A 17664-nucleotide genomic window follows, 5' to 3' on the forward strand; every position below is an offset into this window, starting at 1 on the left:
TCAAGCCTGGCGAAATTTAATCATCTTAAGAATTAATAAGCCCTTAGTTTTTCCTAATCATTAAAGAAAAAAAAATGTGTTTGATTTTGATGAATTTGATTTTTGCTACTCAGAATTTTGACAAATTTTAAAGATGCGTCTGCCCCCTTTTTCTGATCAACAGTAACTGAGCTATATATTTTAATTCAACATATTTTCTGAGTAGACTTTCATCCTACTTGTTATTTGAAATCGGATGACTGGAACATTTTCTATTCCTCTCCTTTCAAAACATAATAAATTGCCTTGCATTTTGCTAATGCACAACAGGTGGTAAACAGTCCCTGGTTGAAAAGAAAATTTCTCACGTGTGATCTAAGAAACAGAAAGGTGGCTGCTCCCCAGCTCCGGGAAGAAGTGGCTGGATGGCCCTCACCAGACGGCAGGCCCCTGTGCCTTGTCCGGGGTGGGAAGGCAGCAGACTGTGAGCCAGAGGGGTGTGTGCATGCATCCCAGGGCCACCACTGGCTGGCTGTGGTATCCCAGGCAAGTTACTAAATCACTTTGGCATTTTGGTTTCATCTGCTAAAGCATGAGCACTGAAATCTCTACCTCAAAGCTGGTTGTGAGGATGACAGAAAATGTCAAAATACCTGAAGCCATACAGTGTACCAACTACACTCTACTTCCAGCTGCAGATGCTGCTGCTACTAATTTTCATGCAAAACCCTATTAAGAAATCATAATGTTACATCTATTTCCTTTGTGCTCCAAACCCACTCACTGCTATGTCCTGGTCTGCTTGGAGGGAGACACTGCAGCAGGTGTTTTGTGTGCGTGGCAGGTATCTGAGGCCCACAGAGCACGTCCCTGCCCTGGGCAATGGCTGCTTAGGCCCTCTTGGCCGTTCCACTCAGAGCACTGTCATCTCGGACTCTCTTGAGTAAGTTCTGCCAGTAGGAAAATGTCTCTTTGCAAAGCCACAGACAGCCTGGGCCACAGTGGACACTAATCACGACCATGTTGACAAATATGTTAAAGAAACCTTCTTGAAGATTACCCAGGAAATCACTCACCAGCTTTTTTCTTTTATTTTTAAAGGGAAAAAACACCCATTTAGATCATATTTTACAACATCTCTCCCTTTAAAATTAGATAAATCACAACACCAAACAACCACAACAAAACCAGATCACACTGGATCCCCCATCAGCAAGCATCTCCAAATTCTCATTCTTAAAGGTCTGGTGCACGTCTGGGCTCTGATGAAAACCTTGAAAAATACAGATGACACGAACTGCAAGCCCCTGATTGTATAAATATGTACAAAACCACAAGTAAAAAAAGCATGTCCACTAGATTTCAGTACTGCCAAGCTATCGTGGGGCCAAAGGTTTAGATGCATTTATGAGTCAAAATTTTACAGAAGAGAAAATGCAACCCATTAACTCAATTTCTGGGAGGGGGCACCAGGAGAAGAATGTGCTGTGGCTTTTCAGAGAGGAACACCGGGCTGGGGCCGGGAGCCGAGGCTGGGGCCACTGTGCTGCACGCAGGTGGAGCTACAGAGGGATGACGCAATCCTCAGAGTCCTCAGCAGCGGTGCAGGAGTGGCTGTCCATGCACTCAGCACCAGCAGCAGCGCCACTGGAGCCTCCTGCACATACAAATAGCTGGAGAAGGCCTCCAAACGAGAGAGGACTCAGCTCAGCGGCACCGGCTCCAGGCGCCTCTCCGATGGCGGCTCTGCCGGAGGCCCTCTCGGTCAGGGTCCACTCACTGGCTGTGTGACCTTGGTGAGGTACTGAACCTCCTCCCCGTCTGCATTTGGAAATAGGGGTAATGGCAGTACTTAATCCACAGGGTTTTTGTGATGATTAAGTTAATTACAAGTTCTTAAAACAGAACCTGCATTATAAGAAATAATCCCAGTGTTATTTGTAATTTGATCTTTCTCCATTTTCCTGAACCCTTGAAACGCGTTCATCACTGTCCACATTCATTCACAGGCAAACTTTAAAAACGCTTGCTAAGCATTCACTACACGCCAGGCACTGAGTGGGGCCAACGAGAGGGCAGGGAACTCGGGCTCGGCTCTTGGGGGAAGAGTGGAACCACCGGAAGAGGCCAGCCGGAGCTTCCTGCTGCCAAATCTCTCTGGCAGATGCACTGAGCTCCCACCACCTGCCCACACTCTGGCGGGAGGGCCGAAGGGGGCCCCCTTCCAAGATCAGTCTCCCCATGCATCCTGGGACCCACCTGGTTGGGTTCTCGGGCGTCACGCCCTCAGTTCAGGATCCCCAACCTCCCCTTCCATGGGCAGCTTCTCGGCCGTGTTTAACTGAGCTAGTGATTCGCTCACAAAGCAAAGCAAGAAGCAAAACACTGCTGCAGTGCGGACACCAATCAGAACAATCTCTTGGCCCTGACCGGCTCCGGCTAAAATCACATTCTGGGGGCAAATGGGGACATCTACTGATGCCACTCAGTAGGTATTTGGTGATATTAAGGACTGATTGCAGTGTGGTAAGATTTATGTTTCTGAGAAGCACAGTCTTTAGAGAAGACGTGGTATACTTAGCATTTACTTTAACTCAGCAAAAAACCCAAATGATGAAAACAGGGAAAAATGTCAGTTGTCAAATCTAAGTGATTTTTCTATCAATATTCTGTAGGTTTGAAAATTTTTATAATAAAAAGTAAAAATAAATAAAATCCCTTATTTGACCCTACACCTTTCTTCATCGGTAGTGTCTGTCTCTCAGCCACTTCTTAAAGGATCTCTCTTTCCTTACTTGGGGTTTTTGTTTACCTCCCTCCATTCTGGAGCTCACTGAGCTCTGAATTTTGCCATCCTACCTCCTAAGAGCAGCTACTGGCATTAAGGTCGATGACCCTCAGGCTAAGCGTGACAGACGCTCCTCAGTCCTTCTGAGGCCATGACCCTCTCGTTCGGGGCCCTCGCCGATGCTCTTCTTGGGCTTCTCAAACACTGTGTTCTCCCGGTTTCCCTCCTTGCAGTCACCCCACGGCCAATCCTCTCTTGGTCGTGTGCCATTCAATGAGGGACTTCCTTGGGCTTCACTGTCCCTCACTCCTTGCATTTGTAGGCACCTCGGCCTCTGCTTTTGTCTCCATTTCTCTCACTAACCTCCAAATTTAACTGTGTTCAGTCAACAACCTTTCATTTGGGCTTCACACCCACAAAGGATTCAATTAGTTGAACAGGGCCTTTCTGTCTTACCTAAGCTCCACTAAGAGAGCACGGTGTCTATTTTCAGCCTAAAATCTCCAGTCCTGTGTAGGACCTAGCATGCAAAAGGCACTTAAAAAATGATTACTGAATAAAGAAATGACTGGAACAAATTTAAAAAGCAGTCCAAGATATTTCTTACAGACGCATACTCTCTGCTAGTTTATAGTTAATACCATGACTCTTACTTCTGGGCGTTGCAAATATGAAAATTCTGGAGGTTTTAAAGCAGAAAAAACTCCATTGTGATTTACGATGAAAGGGAAACTCAAGACTTTTTTCATGATGACCATCATGAATGAAGACTATTTCATGAGGAAAAAGCAGGGATCGAAGGCATGTCAGCCTCAAATGGGGGAGAGGGGTGTCACAAAACAGTTGTTTAAGGGTGTTAACCTCAGAAAAACTGGTTACCACGGGGTGAACATGGACACAGGAGGCAGGAGGGTCCCCACTCTAGCAATACCAATGTGCTGCTGAGTGCGAGTACAGAATCATGGGCCATGAGTTTAGAACGCACACCTAAAATTCTCCCCACACCCCCAAGTAGTTGAGAACTTCCAAAGCTGATACATGATAGGCTCACTTTAAACTGCAGGATCCTGTACACGACAACTGGAGGGTATCCACTCCCTCCCTCCCTGCCTGTTCTCACCCTGGGAGGCACATTTGGGATAACACTGCTGAGATGTGATGCATGTAGACTGGGAGCAGGGCTTGCAGGCTCAGGCCAGGAGTAAGATGAACAATGTGAGCAAGACCCGGGAGGGAGGGAGTCAGAGGGGACTTCAGGAGCACTGCAGGGGTTCCTGAGATGCTCTTTGCGAAATGGCTTATTTTTAAACACATGATGGGAACCCCTAGTTTCAAGGACTCTCCTCCACATAAGATACATTTCCAAAAGTGAATAGTCCTGCATATGTCTGCATTTGCTTACACAACGAGGTACTATTTCTGTAAATATAAAAAAATTAAAAAATTTCTACCTTTTGTTACTTTTAGGATCACATCTCTGAGAACCTTCCCTTGTAAGAATTTAAAGATCATAGAAAAATTAATAAAATAATTTGTCAATGCGTGAAAATAGTAAGAGCAATGTCATGCTTTTTCTTTAATAATCTATTATTTGGCATTCTTAAAAATATCTTCAGCATCTAGCTACTTCTTTCTAACATTGTTCATTCAATCACAATTTAGGGAATCTTCTATTCTACAGGCTTAAATTACAGATTGTAATGAAAAAGCAACCATTTAATCCTTAGGGCTTCTCTTTAATAAAGGTAAAAATACTGTTTGGGGATGCAGCCCAGTGATACTGTGCTTGTCTAGCATGTGTAGGCCCTGGCTTTGATCCCCAGAACTGGCCCCTAGTTACAAATATTTCCTCACTGACCACTATTTGTTACACTACCAGGCAGTCCCTGTGTCCGGGCTAAAGGACACAGTCAACATCCATGTCCCCTGCCTGCTAAGTCAGCGTCTCAGCTGGGCCCCGGGCAGCCTGGCAGCCACCATCCCAGAAGGCACGAGTTGGCTAACTCCTGCACGTGGCTCTCTGAGGCCCCACGAAGATCAGGCTGCAGATGGGCTGACCCTTCGCAACATGGTCATTCCGTGTGGCTCGGACAGCAAGAGGACGTCAGAGGAGACACCAAGTGTGCTTCTCCCTGCGACTCCCCAAGCCTGGCACCTTCACCTGAAGCATTCCTCTCTGGCACAATGCTGCATGTTATGTCTACCTTCCTGGGCGGCTGCAAACTCCCCCTGCAGCCTAGCTCTTCTTGAACACATCAAGGAAGCTGTTTGGCACCTGTAACAGTGGCTTTCGGATGCTGCTGGCAACGACAGTGAGCTTTCATATGAACAGGTACAGAGTCCTGACTCCAATTTAAAGAGCAAATGTGATTCTATGTAGCTAAGTGAGTCAGTTATTCCTGGGTCAGCTTGCATTTGCACAGTGTTCTACTCACTGTATTAATTGTGTCTGCATTTTTAAAGACTGTTTTATTACACACCGTTCACTCTGGTGTTGTCATTGCTGGGACCTCATGTCACCTCCCTGCATTATGTATCATGGAGTGGCTTCTGTTTTATTTTAAAGGGTGTTCTTGGAAACTTTCGCATTTGCTGGTAATGTTTGGACCATAACTGACATTTCCAACATGAACAGCTGTTACTGTTTTCTGTCTTCTTTTAAAAAATACACTTACAAATCAGGTCCTGGTGTTATCAATAGAGACAAATTTTCTGTCTTTCTTCATTTCCCTTAGAACTTTTTGTGGTAAAACTGTGGGCTTGTTAGAACAGTGATGCACTGACAAGTTGACATCATGGAAGCAAACTTTCAAAAAACAATATAAAATGTAACAGCCACAAGATCTCAGTTCCCTGTGCTTTGTAGGCAGTCACCAAGAATAACAAGTACTATGAATCCCAATCTGTAGCTCCTCTCACGCAAAATGAAACGCCACTAAGGGAGTCACAGCTGGTGGAGGTTCAGCAGAGGGTTCTAAGTGACATGCCACAGCAGATAAGTATATCTCTTTGTGACAGTGTGAACCTGGGCTCTGGCTGTTGGAAACTGCTGTTATTATCATGTTTCACTCATTTCTGTAAAGATACTTGAAGTGGGAATTTAATACAGCATCAAATTAATACTCTAATGTAAAATCTTGTTTCATTTAATGTTTTTGAAAGGTTAAATTATCTGTGGTTCCTACTGTGCCTCTGGCTATTTTATAGATAGAGGGGGGAGGGGAAGGAGAAGGCGGAGGCAGCAGGAAGAGCAGGAGGAGGAGAAAGGGAGGAAGTGGGTGGGGGAGAGGTAGGAGGAAAGTGGGTTAGGGAGGAGGAGAAAGGAAGAGGGACAGGGACACAGGAGGAGGAGAGACAGACGGAGGGAGGGAGGGAAGCCAGCCAGCCAAAGTGTGGACTGCTTTGTTTTAGAATGTCTAAATAAATAAAAACCCAAACTTCGTTCAATTCCTGCCTTGGTTTGTTTTGGAATACTGGTCTATAAATGTCAGTTACGAGGCAGTAATTTATTCTGGTTTAAAATAATTCTGAAGTGAAAGAAGTCATAAGGATGACTACATTTAAGTAAGTATCAAAACAAAAGTCTAGTGCTTTTCTTAAGCTTTAGAAAATCAGGCTTAAAATGAACAAATAGTCCCTGGTAGTGTTTACAGCAATTCTCAGTACTGAGATAACACCGAGTCTGTGTAAGCACAAATGCTGAAGCTCCGATTCCATTTGTTACATGCGACAAAAAGATCCACACATACCATTTGAAATGGAATAACTTTGTAAGACGCATCACAAAGTATCCGAAGCACAGACAGGTTTTGCTACAACTGAGAAAGCAGAGCGGCTGCTCAGGGACGCCCCTGAGGGATGGAGGAAGACGGGGGTCCCGAGGGGCCAGCCCGGGCTGGGGGAGGCCTGCAGCTGCCACTCTTGCAGAGGCACCAGTGGCCGCTTCCTCCTGTAGAGACAAAACTCTGGGAAACAACTCCCCTACTCAGGATTCAGGTCTTCAGAGACTGAAGGTAAGAAGTGAGCTCAGCGAGGCCGTCAAACACATGAGAAGGCAGGTGGTCACCAGGAGCAGTGGCGGGGGCTCAGCTGCAGCCACTCCTGGCCTGCCGGGAGCTGACACAGTCACGGCAGCCTGAATTCTGCTCCAACATGGGGCCGCAGCTCAGAGTGCCCATCCCCCTGCAGCCTGGCTGACCCCGGCTGACACCTGGTCCCTAAGTCAAGTGGGTTTAGAAGTCGTGGCCCTGAGACAGGGCTGCCACCACAGTGTGCAGAAGTTCGGACTATCTGGGATGTGCAGAACCGAAGGACGCACTTCAGAGATGAGCATACCAGAACTGCCAGGAACAGATGAACTGGGAGAGTCTGAAAAATCTTCCAGAAAACGAGAATGAAAAAGATAGCTGTTGAAATTTTTAAAAAAAATTACTGGACAGGCGAGGTGACAAATTAGAACACAGGAAGAAATAATGAGGACTGGATGGTACAGCTGAGGAACTTACCCAGAATGGGGCAGAGAGGTCTGGAGACAGAAAACAGGAAGCAAAATACTAAAGACAGGGCGGCCAGAGCAAGAAGTCCAAGTGCTGGGCTGTGGGAGAGGCCGAGGGAGAGAACACTGTACACAGGTGCTGTGTGGGCACCTTCCGGCGCCCGGAGGAACAGCTGCAGGAAAGCTTGCTGCAGCGCGTCCCCTGAGCTCCCCGCGACATCTGGGGAACACAAGGCTGACGATGAGGGGACGAGAGCTACACACGCTCACGCTCAAGCCACAGGGCACCGAGATGGCAAACCTTTCTGGGGCTTCTGAGAAAAAAGCAGGACACCTGTTGCAGCTGGTGGTGGCGGCACAGGGTCTGGGGGGAGTGCACCTCAGGCCTCACAGTCCTACGGCATTTACAAAACTTTAAAGTACTGGCCACTCTTTTCAGAGAGTAAACAAAAGAACTGAAGCCGGGTGCAGGGACATGTGCCTGTGGTCCAAGCTCCTGGGGGGCTGAGGCAGGAGGAGACCAGCCTGGGCACAATACAGCGAGACTATCTCAAAAGCAAAACCAAAGAGCAGATGCAAGAGTGCTCAGAGTGGTCTGTTCTAAAGCACAGGCACGCCTCTGTCACTTGCATGCTCATCGGCACTGCCCAGGAGCCTCTCGGCCTCACCTGAGTCCACCTGCATCTGCACGGGGTTCTCGGGTCTGTCAGTGAAGTCGGAGGGGCACTGGTGTCATGCAGCCCTTTCCTCATTCGGCGCCACATCCCTCCTTCACTGTTTCGGTGGTGCTGGGATTGAACCCAGGACCTTCACACCGAGCTGTATCCCCAGCCCTTCTTTCATTTTTTGTTTTGAGGCAGAGTCTTACTAAGTCTGTAGGTGGTCCAGGCTGGGCTCAAACTTTCAATCCTCCTGCCTCAGCCTCCTAGAGTGCTGGGATACACGCGTGCGCCACTACACCTGGCTAGGTGCCTCCGTTCCAAAAAGTGACACCAGTGCCGCTGGCTTCTGGGGAGGATGACCACATATACTCCAAGGAGGGCCTAAAAAATGTCAAATGCTCACCCTAAAACCCTCTACTGAAGGTGGATGTGCTAACTAATAAAGGGAGCTCAGATTTTGGGGCATAACTTCTGGATTCAGCTAAAGTTATTATTTCTTACATACAAAGAACAAGAAAAGATTTTAGGTTACTCTAACGATTTTTATAAATTTATCATTCAGTCAGCTTGAAATAAAAAACAAAAACTTAAAATCCTGTTATTTCAGAAGCTTAAAGAAAGATATTCTTGCTATTTCCATAAGTTATTTCTTAACCACTTACCCTGTAACTTCCTTAAAGTTACACTGTAAATTTTGAACAACTTCTTAAATTTTACTAACACTGCTTTAATTTTACACTTAATCTTAGCTGAAAGGCTGTGAGACATTTGCCTTTTAATTTTAATTAAAGTTGAAGCTATATGATACCCCAATGAATGGGGCCAATGAAAGAAACCAAACCAAACAAAAACAGGCAACTTAGAAATAAGACTCTTAACCATGTTTTTCCTTTCTGAATGTCTTCTGATGTTCTTTAGCTAATCAGCTGATAATTATAAGACCTGAGTGTGTTACAGCCTAACAAATTTGAAGAAAAGGATACTGGATATGCCAAAACGCTGAGTTATTTTCCTACCTATAAGAAGGAGAAAAATCAAATGAAGGAAAAGACATTTACAAATTTTGTAATGTTTGCTTAATATGACTTTTCCATTGTTCTGATTAATGATACTTTCCTTCCTCAGCACACAGCGGAGTCAGGTGGGATAAGGGCACACAAAGAACACAGCAAAGCCCTGGACTGGGTAAAGTCCCTAACTCCTCCCTCAGTACACACTCTGCCAGAAACCCAGCACCCTAGTGGAGTGAAAAAGTTAATGACTGAACAGCACACGAGATGATTCCAAAGATGGGATGTAGAAAGTTGAAATAAGAATAGTATTTATCTTAATCACGTATACAGCATGTAATACCAGATCCATTCCAAGCATGTTATAAATACAAATTCACCTAATTAGCACAACAGCTGAAGGACTCTTACCCAAATGTTATAGACCAAGAGCAGGTGTCCAGTGGCTAGGTAACTCGCCCAAGGTCACGTTCTTGGCCAAGGGCAGAGCTGGGATGTAAAGGCAGCTGGTTGGTTTCAAACCCCTGCTCTGAACTACCTACCACACTGTACTGCTGGTCAGGGTAGTTTATCAGACAACTAACCCCAGCAAGAATGTATTCAAATAGCAAGAAGTGTCTCTAGAGGTTGGCCTCGTGGTAATTTTAACCCTCCAGAATATAGGTGCAACAGTGAATGAATTTCATTGAAACAAAAGACAACAAAGGGAAACAAAAAAGGAGAAGAGGGTTTGGAGTACCTAAAGCTGTCAGCAAGTCCCTTTGGTCCGCAGGAGAGCGCCTCTCAGCGAACCTACCTCCTACTGACATGCAATTTGAATGGGCTTAATTACTCGTCCAGACTTGGGCAGCTCAGAAACATAGCTATTTAGAAAGTAAGAGCAACAAGAAGCAAGAAGAAATAGAAGAATTGACAATCACCACGAAAGCAAGAGACAGAAAATTTATAAGTCTAGACACAAACCTAAAAGTAGTCTAGACCTACTTTAGGAATGAAGGCCTAATAGCTGTCCCTCAAATGCTACTGTGCATCTCAGCATGAGAAAATGACAGAGTCCAGCGGGGAGGGGGAATCCCAGGACCACAGATGGAGGCCTGGGCCTGGGTGCACAGAATCACATGAGGCATAAAGGTTGCATTTTCCACAGTGCGCCATTCACCAACACCCTGTCTGGAAGAGGTTCCCCGGGAAGGGCTGCTGAGAATGTTCAGTGGGAGGCAGGCTGGCAGGGGCCCAGGTGGCAGCACGCACATCTCCTCCCTCAGCAAAACCGAGTCCACTAAACGCAAGTCACGAGTCAGTGTGGTGTCAGCAGCCTGTGCCGATGATTTATTTTATACTGAGGATTAAACTGAGGACTTTGCACTGAGCTACATCCCCACCCCGGCTTTCTTAAAAATGTTTTTGAGATTGAGTCTGGCTCAATTTCCCAGGCTGGGTTTGAAGTTGCGATTCCCCTACCTCAGCCTCTCAGAGTGCTGGGACGACAGGCATGCACCACCACAAGCAGGTTTACTGGTGATTATTTTTAAAAAAGTTGTACGACATTCTCCTGGGTTCCACAGCTTGTTGTAAAGATGCTGTACATAAGGTTGGATGTCCTGTGTCTGCTTTGTAGGGAACTTCTTAAAGACAACTCTGTCAGATCTTGCATCAAGAACAGTTCTATTTTTCCCTCAGATTTGATGTATCTTCAGGCACAGGAGCTGTGCAACTGACTTCATGTTGTCCTTTCTACTCTGCCTGCCAGGAAGCCAGGTTAAATTGGATTGGCAACCCTCAAAGTAGCAGTCATGCTAAGATTCATCATGCAGTTTTAGGCTCCTGTCAGGCTCCAATCTGTGCCTTTACCCTGTCCTTCCTTTTCCATCTTCCTTTCTAAAACATTTGTATTTATCTATTTCAAATTTCCTTGAAGGCTACCTTAAATCCTTTCTAGAACAAGGACAAGAGTTAATACTCGGATAAATGAGTGAGTGAATGCAGTACAGCTGGGCAAACTGAGTTCAGGGGTTGCCTAAGCAGCCAGCTCATAAACTAGGGCAGCAGTGATGAACCTACGGCATGCGTGCCGCAGCTGGCTGTTTATAATCACTGAAAGCTCTAAAAGGTTCACCCATACTGGGCTAGGCTCTGTCTCCTGATAGTAAACTGTATTAATTAATCATTGTGACACTTTAAATTATAATTCTTAAAATACTGTTTCTTGGAAGAAAAGTATGATGTTGGCTAAATGTGAGTTGTCTGAATAAAGTATATACCAAAAAAATAACAATTTTGTAATAGTGGAGCAAAAGGAACTCTTTAGCATTTTAAAGCTCCTGCAGTGTTTTAATAGAACATTCTGATCTCCAATGTATCCTATGCAATGTTGGGGACATGTCCAATCAGTATCTTAGGTCACAGTAACTGCCCCAGAGAAAATATTTCAATCTGTGATTACTATAGTCAAAGGATTATGTACTCAAGGTTGTCAAGAATGTGATACCTGAATTGCATGTCAGATTTTATTAGACTGGTATCGTAGCCATTTATCACAATAATATGTTCTCATGGGTCATGAGATATCACTTTGCTTTGAATGTTCTCAGATAAGTGAAAGGAAGCATTAAAAGAATGCATGAGTATGACATCAGATTCTGGAAGGGAAAGCATGAAAAGGAAAATTGAAAAGGTGAAGAGTTAAAAGCTGCAACTTGAAATTCAATTCATTCAGAAGCCAATGCCTTACTGTCTTCCCACTCACAGGTACTATCTGAGCATGTTAAAATGTCCTTTGGAATCGGCAACAGCATTTGCATGGGCAAACAAACTTCAAAAGCAGTAGATGCTATAAAGGATTGATTAAATGTTAAATGAATATGGAGTCTGACTAATACTTTTAGAAAACAAATGCAGGCCAGGATGTAGCTCAGTGGTGCTGTGCCTGCCTGGCAAGTGCAAGGTCCTGAGTTTGATTTCCAGTACAGAAAAGAAATGAGAGGCAGCACCAAGTTTCCACAAGCGGAATGGAGCTCAAAGGTTTTCACAGACTTCAGTGCCAGGAAAATGGAACTAATTGATTGCATTTGTGAAGACAGGAAGAATAGCAACTGCCAAGAAATAATCAGTGGTATTACAGCATAAAGCATGACCGAAAGTAATGCATTTAAACAGAAGTCTCAGGGCTCACGGAACCACACGAGCACTGCCTTCAAAGTTGGACACTCTGAGGCTGATACTTAATACATAAATGAGACTGTTTTAAAATCTGCTGGGAATCCTCTCATTAATGTGGTCAAGACTTCATTCTGAATATTTTCTGTGATAGTCAATCTTTACTTCTGAGGGGAGTCTGGAGCTTGCTTAGGTAACTCTGCTGTGGACTGAATATTTATCTCTCTCAAAAGTCATTATGTTGAAAGCCTAATCACCTTTGGGAGGTAAACAGGCCATGAGGATGGAGACCTTGTGATGGGATTAGTGCCCTTAGAAGAGGTAGTGAGAGCTTTTGCTTCCTCTCTCTCCCCCACATGAGGGCCCAGCAAGAAGGCAGCCATCTGTAGGCCTGGGAGGGAGCCGCACCAGAACCCAGCCATGCTGGCACCCCGATCTCAAATTTCCAGCATCCAGCACTGTAAGAAGTAAATTTTTGTGGTCTAACCAACATAGTCTATGTTGTTTGGTTATGACAGCTCAAGAAGATTACGACTCTAAAAGTAACAATGTGTGTTTCAATCCCAGTTCTGAGGATGATCCTGTCATGTTGCAGCAACACAGTTACATTCATGCCCCAAGACTGCAATTTCTCTAGATGACTTACCATTATTAGTGACTGTCACTTGATAGACATTACCTTGATAATGATGCTGCCACCTTTACCATATATTTAGCTCCTAGTGTGTGACAGAAACTGTGCTAACTATGACAAACACATTCCCATTTGATTTTCAGGTCTCCACAACTAGGTATTAATATCCTCATTATATAAATGAAGAAACTGAAGTCTCGAAGACCAGAAGTCACATGATTACTAAGGGACGGGGCTCAGATTTGAACTGAAGACTCTGCTTCTGCACTCGGTGCTCTTCCTTTTCCACAGTGACTGAAGCCTCTTAGAGATTGGGCTGGGACCTGTGCACGTGTGATCCACTACGCAAACCTATGTTGGAATTGATCCCGTGAGAGACTCCTGCTCCTGAGGGCAGTTCATTGTATTCCTGGGCCACTAGAAAGGAATAATGGTTAGGGATAAAACGATACAAGAAGTAGAGTGACATACCTTCTAAAGTCAGACAATTTTCTCCCCAAGAGAAATGGGATCAAGACTGGGCTTTTCTGGCGCCAGAGAGAGCAGGGTGGGACTCGAGGGTACCCAAGCATAAAGATTCACAGGCCAACACCTCATTTCTGGCACAGGCAGAATCTTTAGCAAGCTGCCAAGTCTTAAACTGTGTGACTCTTTCACTGAAACTATCATGCAGAAGTGTGCTTAAATGGAAAGAATTATTAACAAATGTCCTTTACAGCATAAGTACTGTATTCCCAAAGGTACCTCTCAGTACCCGGCCACAGCCATTTCAGAGCATGGGCTCGAGGAGGAATTTTATGTCAAATTGTGTGTTCTTGCCATTTCCTCTGGTCTGCATTTAGACCTTTGGCCTTGCAGACAATTAGGCATGAATGTTAACCTTCTCAGATACTCAAAGATAACAAAAAATTACCTGGTGGTACTTCTTCAGGATGTTGTGCATTTCAGCCACGTCCTCGCTGGTGATGGTCTTGATGACGTACCTCTTGTCGTAGGACGTGTGGAAACGGGCCCCACTGCGTGCCTGGGAGTCATTGGGAAGGGGTGCGCTTCTGGTCAGGGAATTCTTCCCGGGTCGGGTGAAGGGAGGAGGGAAGAGAACTGATTAAAGGTGTGGCTTCCCAATTCACAGAGAATCTGTTGTCACAGCGAGAACGTTTGTTTGGAACAGGCTAAGTAATTGGCATTTTATATTTATCATAACTCAAAATGCAAGACTTTCAAATGAAATGGAAACAGCTTGGCTAAGTATTATGTCACTAATGTTCTTAAAGTAGGTTAATATCTAAAATTATAAGCATAGTAACCTTTTCACTTTGTTCTTTTCAGAGTTGGACAAGAGTCCCAATTTCTCTTTTAAATAAGATTAGGTTCCAGTTCTGAAAGGAAATTTTATAGATACGGAACATGCCCTGATGTGCTGGGCACAGTGCCGGCAACCTGCTGTTTCTCTCCCCACTGTGATTAGGATTTCCATGCCATGGCCACCAGCACTGTCACCATCACTGGACAGACGAGGAGGTGGGGATGGAGAGAGGCTGCTGTAAGGGAGGAGCTGGAGTTCCGACCCGGTGGGTCTGGCCAGAAGCCAAGTTCTCAACCAGGAAACTGCTGCGGTGGAGGGGATGGGAGCCTAGGACACAACGCTCCTCAGAGGCCGGGTGCGGCCCATCCTCCAGCCTCACAGCCACTACTGTGCACTGCTGACCCCTGGAGGAGGACAGGGGCAGCTCTGGGCATCATTTCATGCCAGGGTCTGGTTCCTGCTCCTGACACTCTAGCTAGGGACGTCTGCCTCTCTCCTCTCTTCTGCTTGTATCTCCTCTTTCTAAGAGTTGCCAGGAAGCCTTCCCTGCTTACCTCATCCCCCTCACTCTCACTGGTCATCAGACTGGTGGGAATGGCAAACTCCTGGCCTCGTGGAGTCTGGCTTTCCTGTGCGCTTGAATGCGAGTTCATCCCCTGGCCCCACTGGACTGTGTGGGGCCTCAAAGGCAAAGGTGCTTTCCCCTTCAACCTCCGCTCCAAAGGGAGTGCACAAAGGCTCCAGGGGCTGAACACTGTCTAGCTCAGAGAGCAGATGCCTTCAGAGAAGCGGGTGGTCTTCCCTGGCCCACAGCCTTTCAACGAAAGGGTCCTTTTCTGTCCGTAGGTTCGAGTCTCCTTATCTTTAGCTTCCTGCCATGGTGAAATCCAGCAGGAGCGACGGAGAATCCCGTGGGGAATCACACTGCAGCAGTGCAGGAACTCACAGAGGTCCCGGGCTTGAGGAGGGAAGTGACCCACGAGGCGCCCTGGCGGCAGTGGGGTTGCTCCGTCCCGAGTTGGCACATCTCAGAACTGAGTGCAGCCAGGTGCATCTGCCAAGTGCAGCCAACGCTGCCAAGGACAAGAGCTGCTTTGCTTAGCTTATTAGAAAACTTGAGGTTAAAAAAAAAAAAACGCACTCCCGATGACTTTAAGCAGCAGGATTTGGCAGTGTTAAATTATCCTTAAAACAACTGAAATTCATTAGATGAATTAAGAATGATGAAAAAGATTTTCAGGATGAAAATGCCTAACTAGCTAGGGTTTAATTCTCGGTTACATTATTTTCTTTAAAAATATTCTTTATACTACTTTCTACTTACAATAAAAAAAGGAAGAAAATCAAACTGAATGTCACCTTTTGTGGGTTTTAATACTAGCAAAAAAACAAAACAAAACAATTATTGCTTCTTGTTAATGGTCTCACTTTCCTCTCCTGACATTAATTTGTAAAAGGATATTTATTGTAAGTAAAACAAGAACTGGAGGAACTGTGAGGCTACAAATCATCTTTGGGTTAAAACCAAAGCAAGAACAATGAGCTTTATGAGAGCTGACCGCAAACTGCAAAGCAGCAAACTGTAAAGCTGACGGGGTGTAAAATCGCCCTGGATGCTGATCAGTGAGGGGTTCCTCTCTGCAGCCAAGGATGGACCTGTGGCAGAGCCAGCTCCAAGACCGGTTCCTTGGGCGTTTCAGACAGGGAAGCAAAGTTCGCCAAGGAGCTAAGGGGGTAGAATGTGGGCAAGACCTGCAGTCAGGGCTTCTCAGGCTCGGCAGGCAGCTGCTGGCCCATGGGTCATGCTACCCTCAGATTCTGTCCTGGCAGCGGGGGCCACACTAGGCCCAGGGTCTGCGGCGCTGGGGTGCTCCTGTGTCCCACCCGTCTCACGGTGCGGAGTGCAGTGCGCCCCGTGTTATATCGATGCACTCTGTCCTCTCCAACTCTGGTTTCATTAAAAGGGGAAACTAACAGTCTGTGGCATTCACTGTATTAATTAAGGAAATGTTTAACAATACCCACTACGGTCAAGGAAGTAGATGGGCTTATAAAGGCTAGAAACTCATAATCAGGAACGTAAGAACTTCCGGGCTCAGGTACCACCTCCCCAATTCCCCGCCTTTTCCTTCGGTTTCAAAGATGTTGTGCAATCATTTCTTATCAACTTTATGTTAGGGCACTGGCCATATCCTAATCCCAGCATATAAAATCTTAAAAATTTTAATCTTGATTCTTTCTCAACTGACTTTTTCAGCACTGATACATAGGTAGTCTTAACCCATGATTTCTACTTCTAGTAAGTGAAAAAAACCATTTTAAGACTTCTGGGTTTCAAACAGTAAAGTTGGAAACAGTTTGTCAAAGTTTAGAATGCACCTTTCATATCACAATGAACATAATATATCAATCAAATTAATAAAAACTGTATTTAATAGACAGGTACAGGACAGGAAGAGTTAATGCAAATTTATACAAAGTACCTAATTCTTTGATTCTAAGGCTTGGGAAAATCCAACCCATGGTTTCATATTTATGCACCACATTCCTGTAAGAAAGGAAAATTCAAGCGTACTTCCCAGGTAAAGACAAAAATGGTGTCCAGCGGAGTGAAGCAATACGTCTAACGCTCCCTAAGCTTCCCTTAAGGAAACCAAAAAAGGGTTAACTGAGCAAATCAGGACCGAATTTTGCCATTATGGAACATCGTAATCATATGCTTTCCGTAGCCTTGGAACTAAGGTAAAATAGTGTTTAAAGGCAGGGCAGTACAATGGCTGGGGCCTCGGTCTGGCATTGGCTCACAGCATGTTTGTTATTCAGCCCCTCTGAGCCTCAGTTTCTGGTCTGCAAGTGATGGAAAATAAATGCAGGAGAGAGGGCAGGCGACTCAGATCTCTAGTTTAGATTTCCTAACCCTCAATGTGCATTTACTCCAAGACAGGGCTCGCTGCTCCAGGAGCCGGTGGAGGCACGTACCTAGGTGACTCGGTACACTGTCTTTGGGAAGCTGGCACCACCACCTCGGCCAGGGATTGTGATGGTTCAGGACGCCTGGCCAAGGTGGAAGAGGAGATGACACTGGTTCTGAGCCACATGAAAACAACACTTCAGACTGCAGACAGATTCGGTACAACTGCAGCAGGTTCGAGCACGTGAGCCGAGGGAAGGAGGGTCCTGTGTTCAAAGTCCTTGCGGTGCTGGCCGATGGCGGGCCAACTAGGGAAGCTGAGCACGAAACTCCTCAGGGTGCTGTGTTCTGTCGCCAAGGAAAATACAGGATGCTTGGACAAGGGGGCAGGCCAGGAGAAGGCTTGTGGGGAAACATGGCCTGGCGGTGACTCTTGGTGTGTCCCGAAGGGTCCCTCTAGGTGTAAATAAACCTCATAATCAAAGGTCACCAGAACGGAGGTAACTGGAGATCATGCCAACCCACTCAACCAGCAGATAAGAAAACAGCCAGAGAGCAGAAGGGACTTCTCTGTCTGTTCTTTAATGTATCCAACTGGAGTGGTGGACGGGGCCTGGGCTCTACGGTCTGGGGGCATTGATACTGACTCTTCTGTGGTGACAAACCTAAGACCAATCCAGAGTGAGTCAGCTGGCACAGAGCCAAACCTGTCTTTATGTTTTC

The 17664-nt window shown here is 45.7% G+C and overlaps 1 protein-coding gene across 8 annotated transcripts in view; it reads right to left on the minus strand.

Moving 5' to 3' along the window:
- Window positions 1-17664, minus strand: part of Pip4k2a (phosphatidylinositol-5-phosphate 4-kinase type 2 alpha) — a 150439-nt gene that overhangs the window by 30589 nt on the left and 102186 nt on the right. For 3 of the 8 annotated variants that reach the window (XM_021240483.2, XM_087207237.1, XM_087207236.1), the window contains 2 exons: window positions 14585-15103; window positions 13638-13790 (listed from right to left, as the gene is read on the minus strand). The exons of 2 other annotated variants lie outside the window; for them this stretch is intronic. In XM_021240483.2, coding sequence (XP_021096142.1) covers window positions 13638-13790; window positions 14585-14683 — 252 coding nt within the window. In that variant the 5' untranslated portion in view covers window positions 14684-15103. The remainder of the gene's footprint in view (window positions 1-13637; window positions 13791-14584; window positions 15104-17664) is intronic. 3 more of the 8 variants (XM_004859922.3, XM_087207235.1, XM_087207232.1) reach the window with 1 other exon arrangement.

Source organism: Heterocephalus glaber, unplaced genomic scaffold (assembly GCF_053883595.1).
Source record: "Heterocephalus glaber isolate CG9 unplaced genomic scaffold, H.glaber_assembly_v1.0 deba00000768, whole genome shotgun sequence".
Classification (NCBI taxonomy): Eukaryota; Metazoa; Chordata; class Mammalia; order Rodentia; family Bathyergidae; genus Heterocephalus; species Heterocephalus glaber.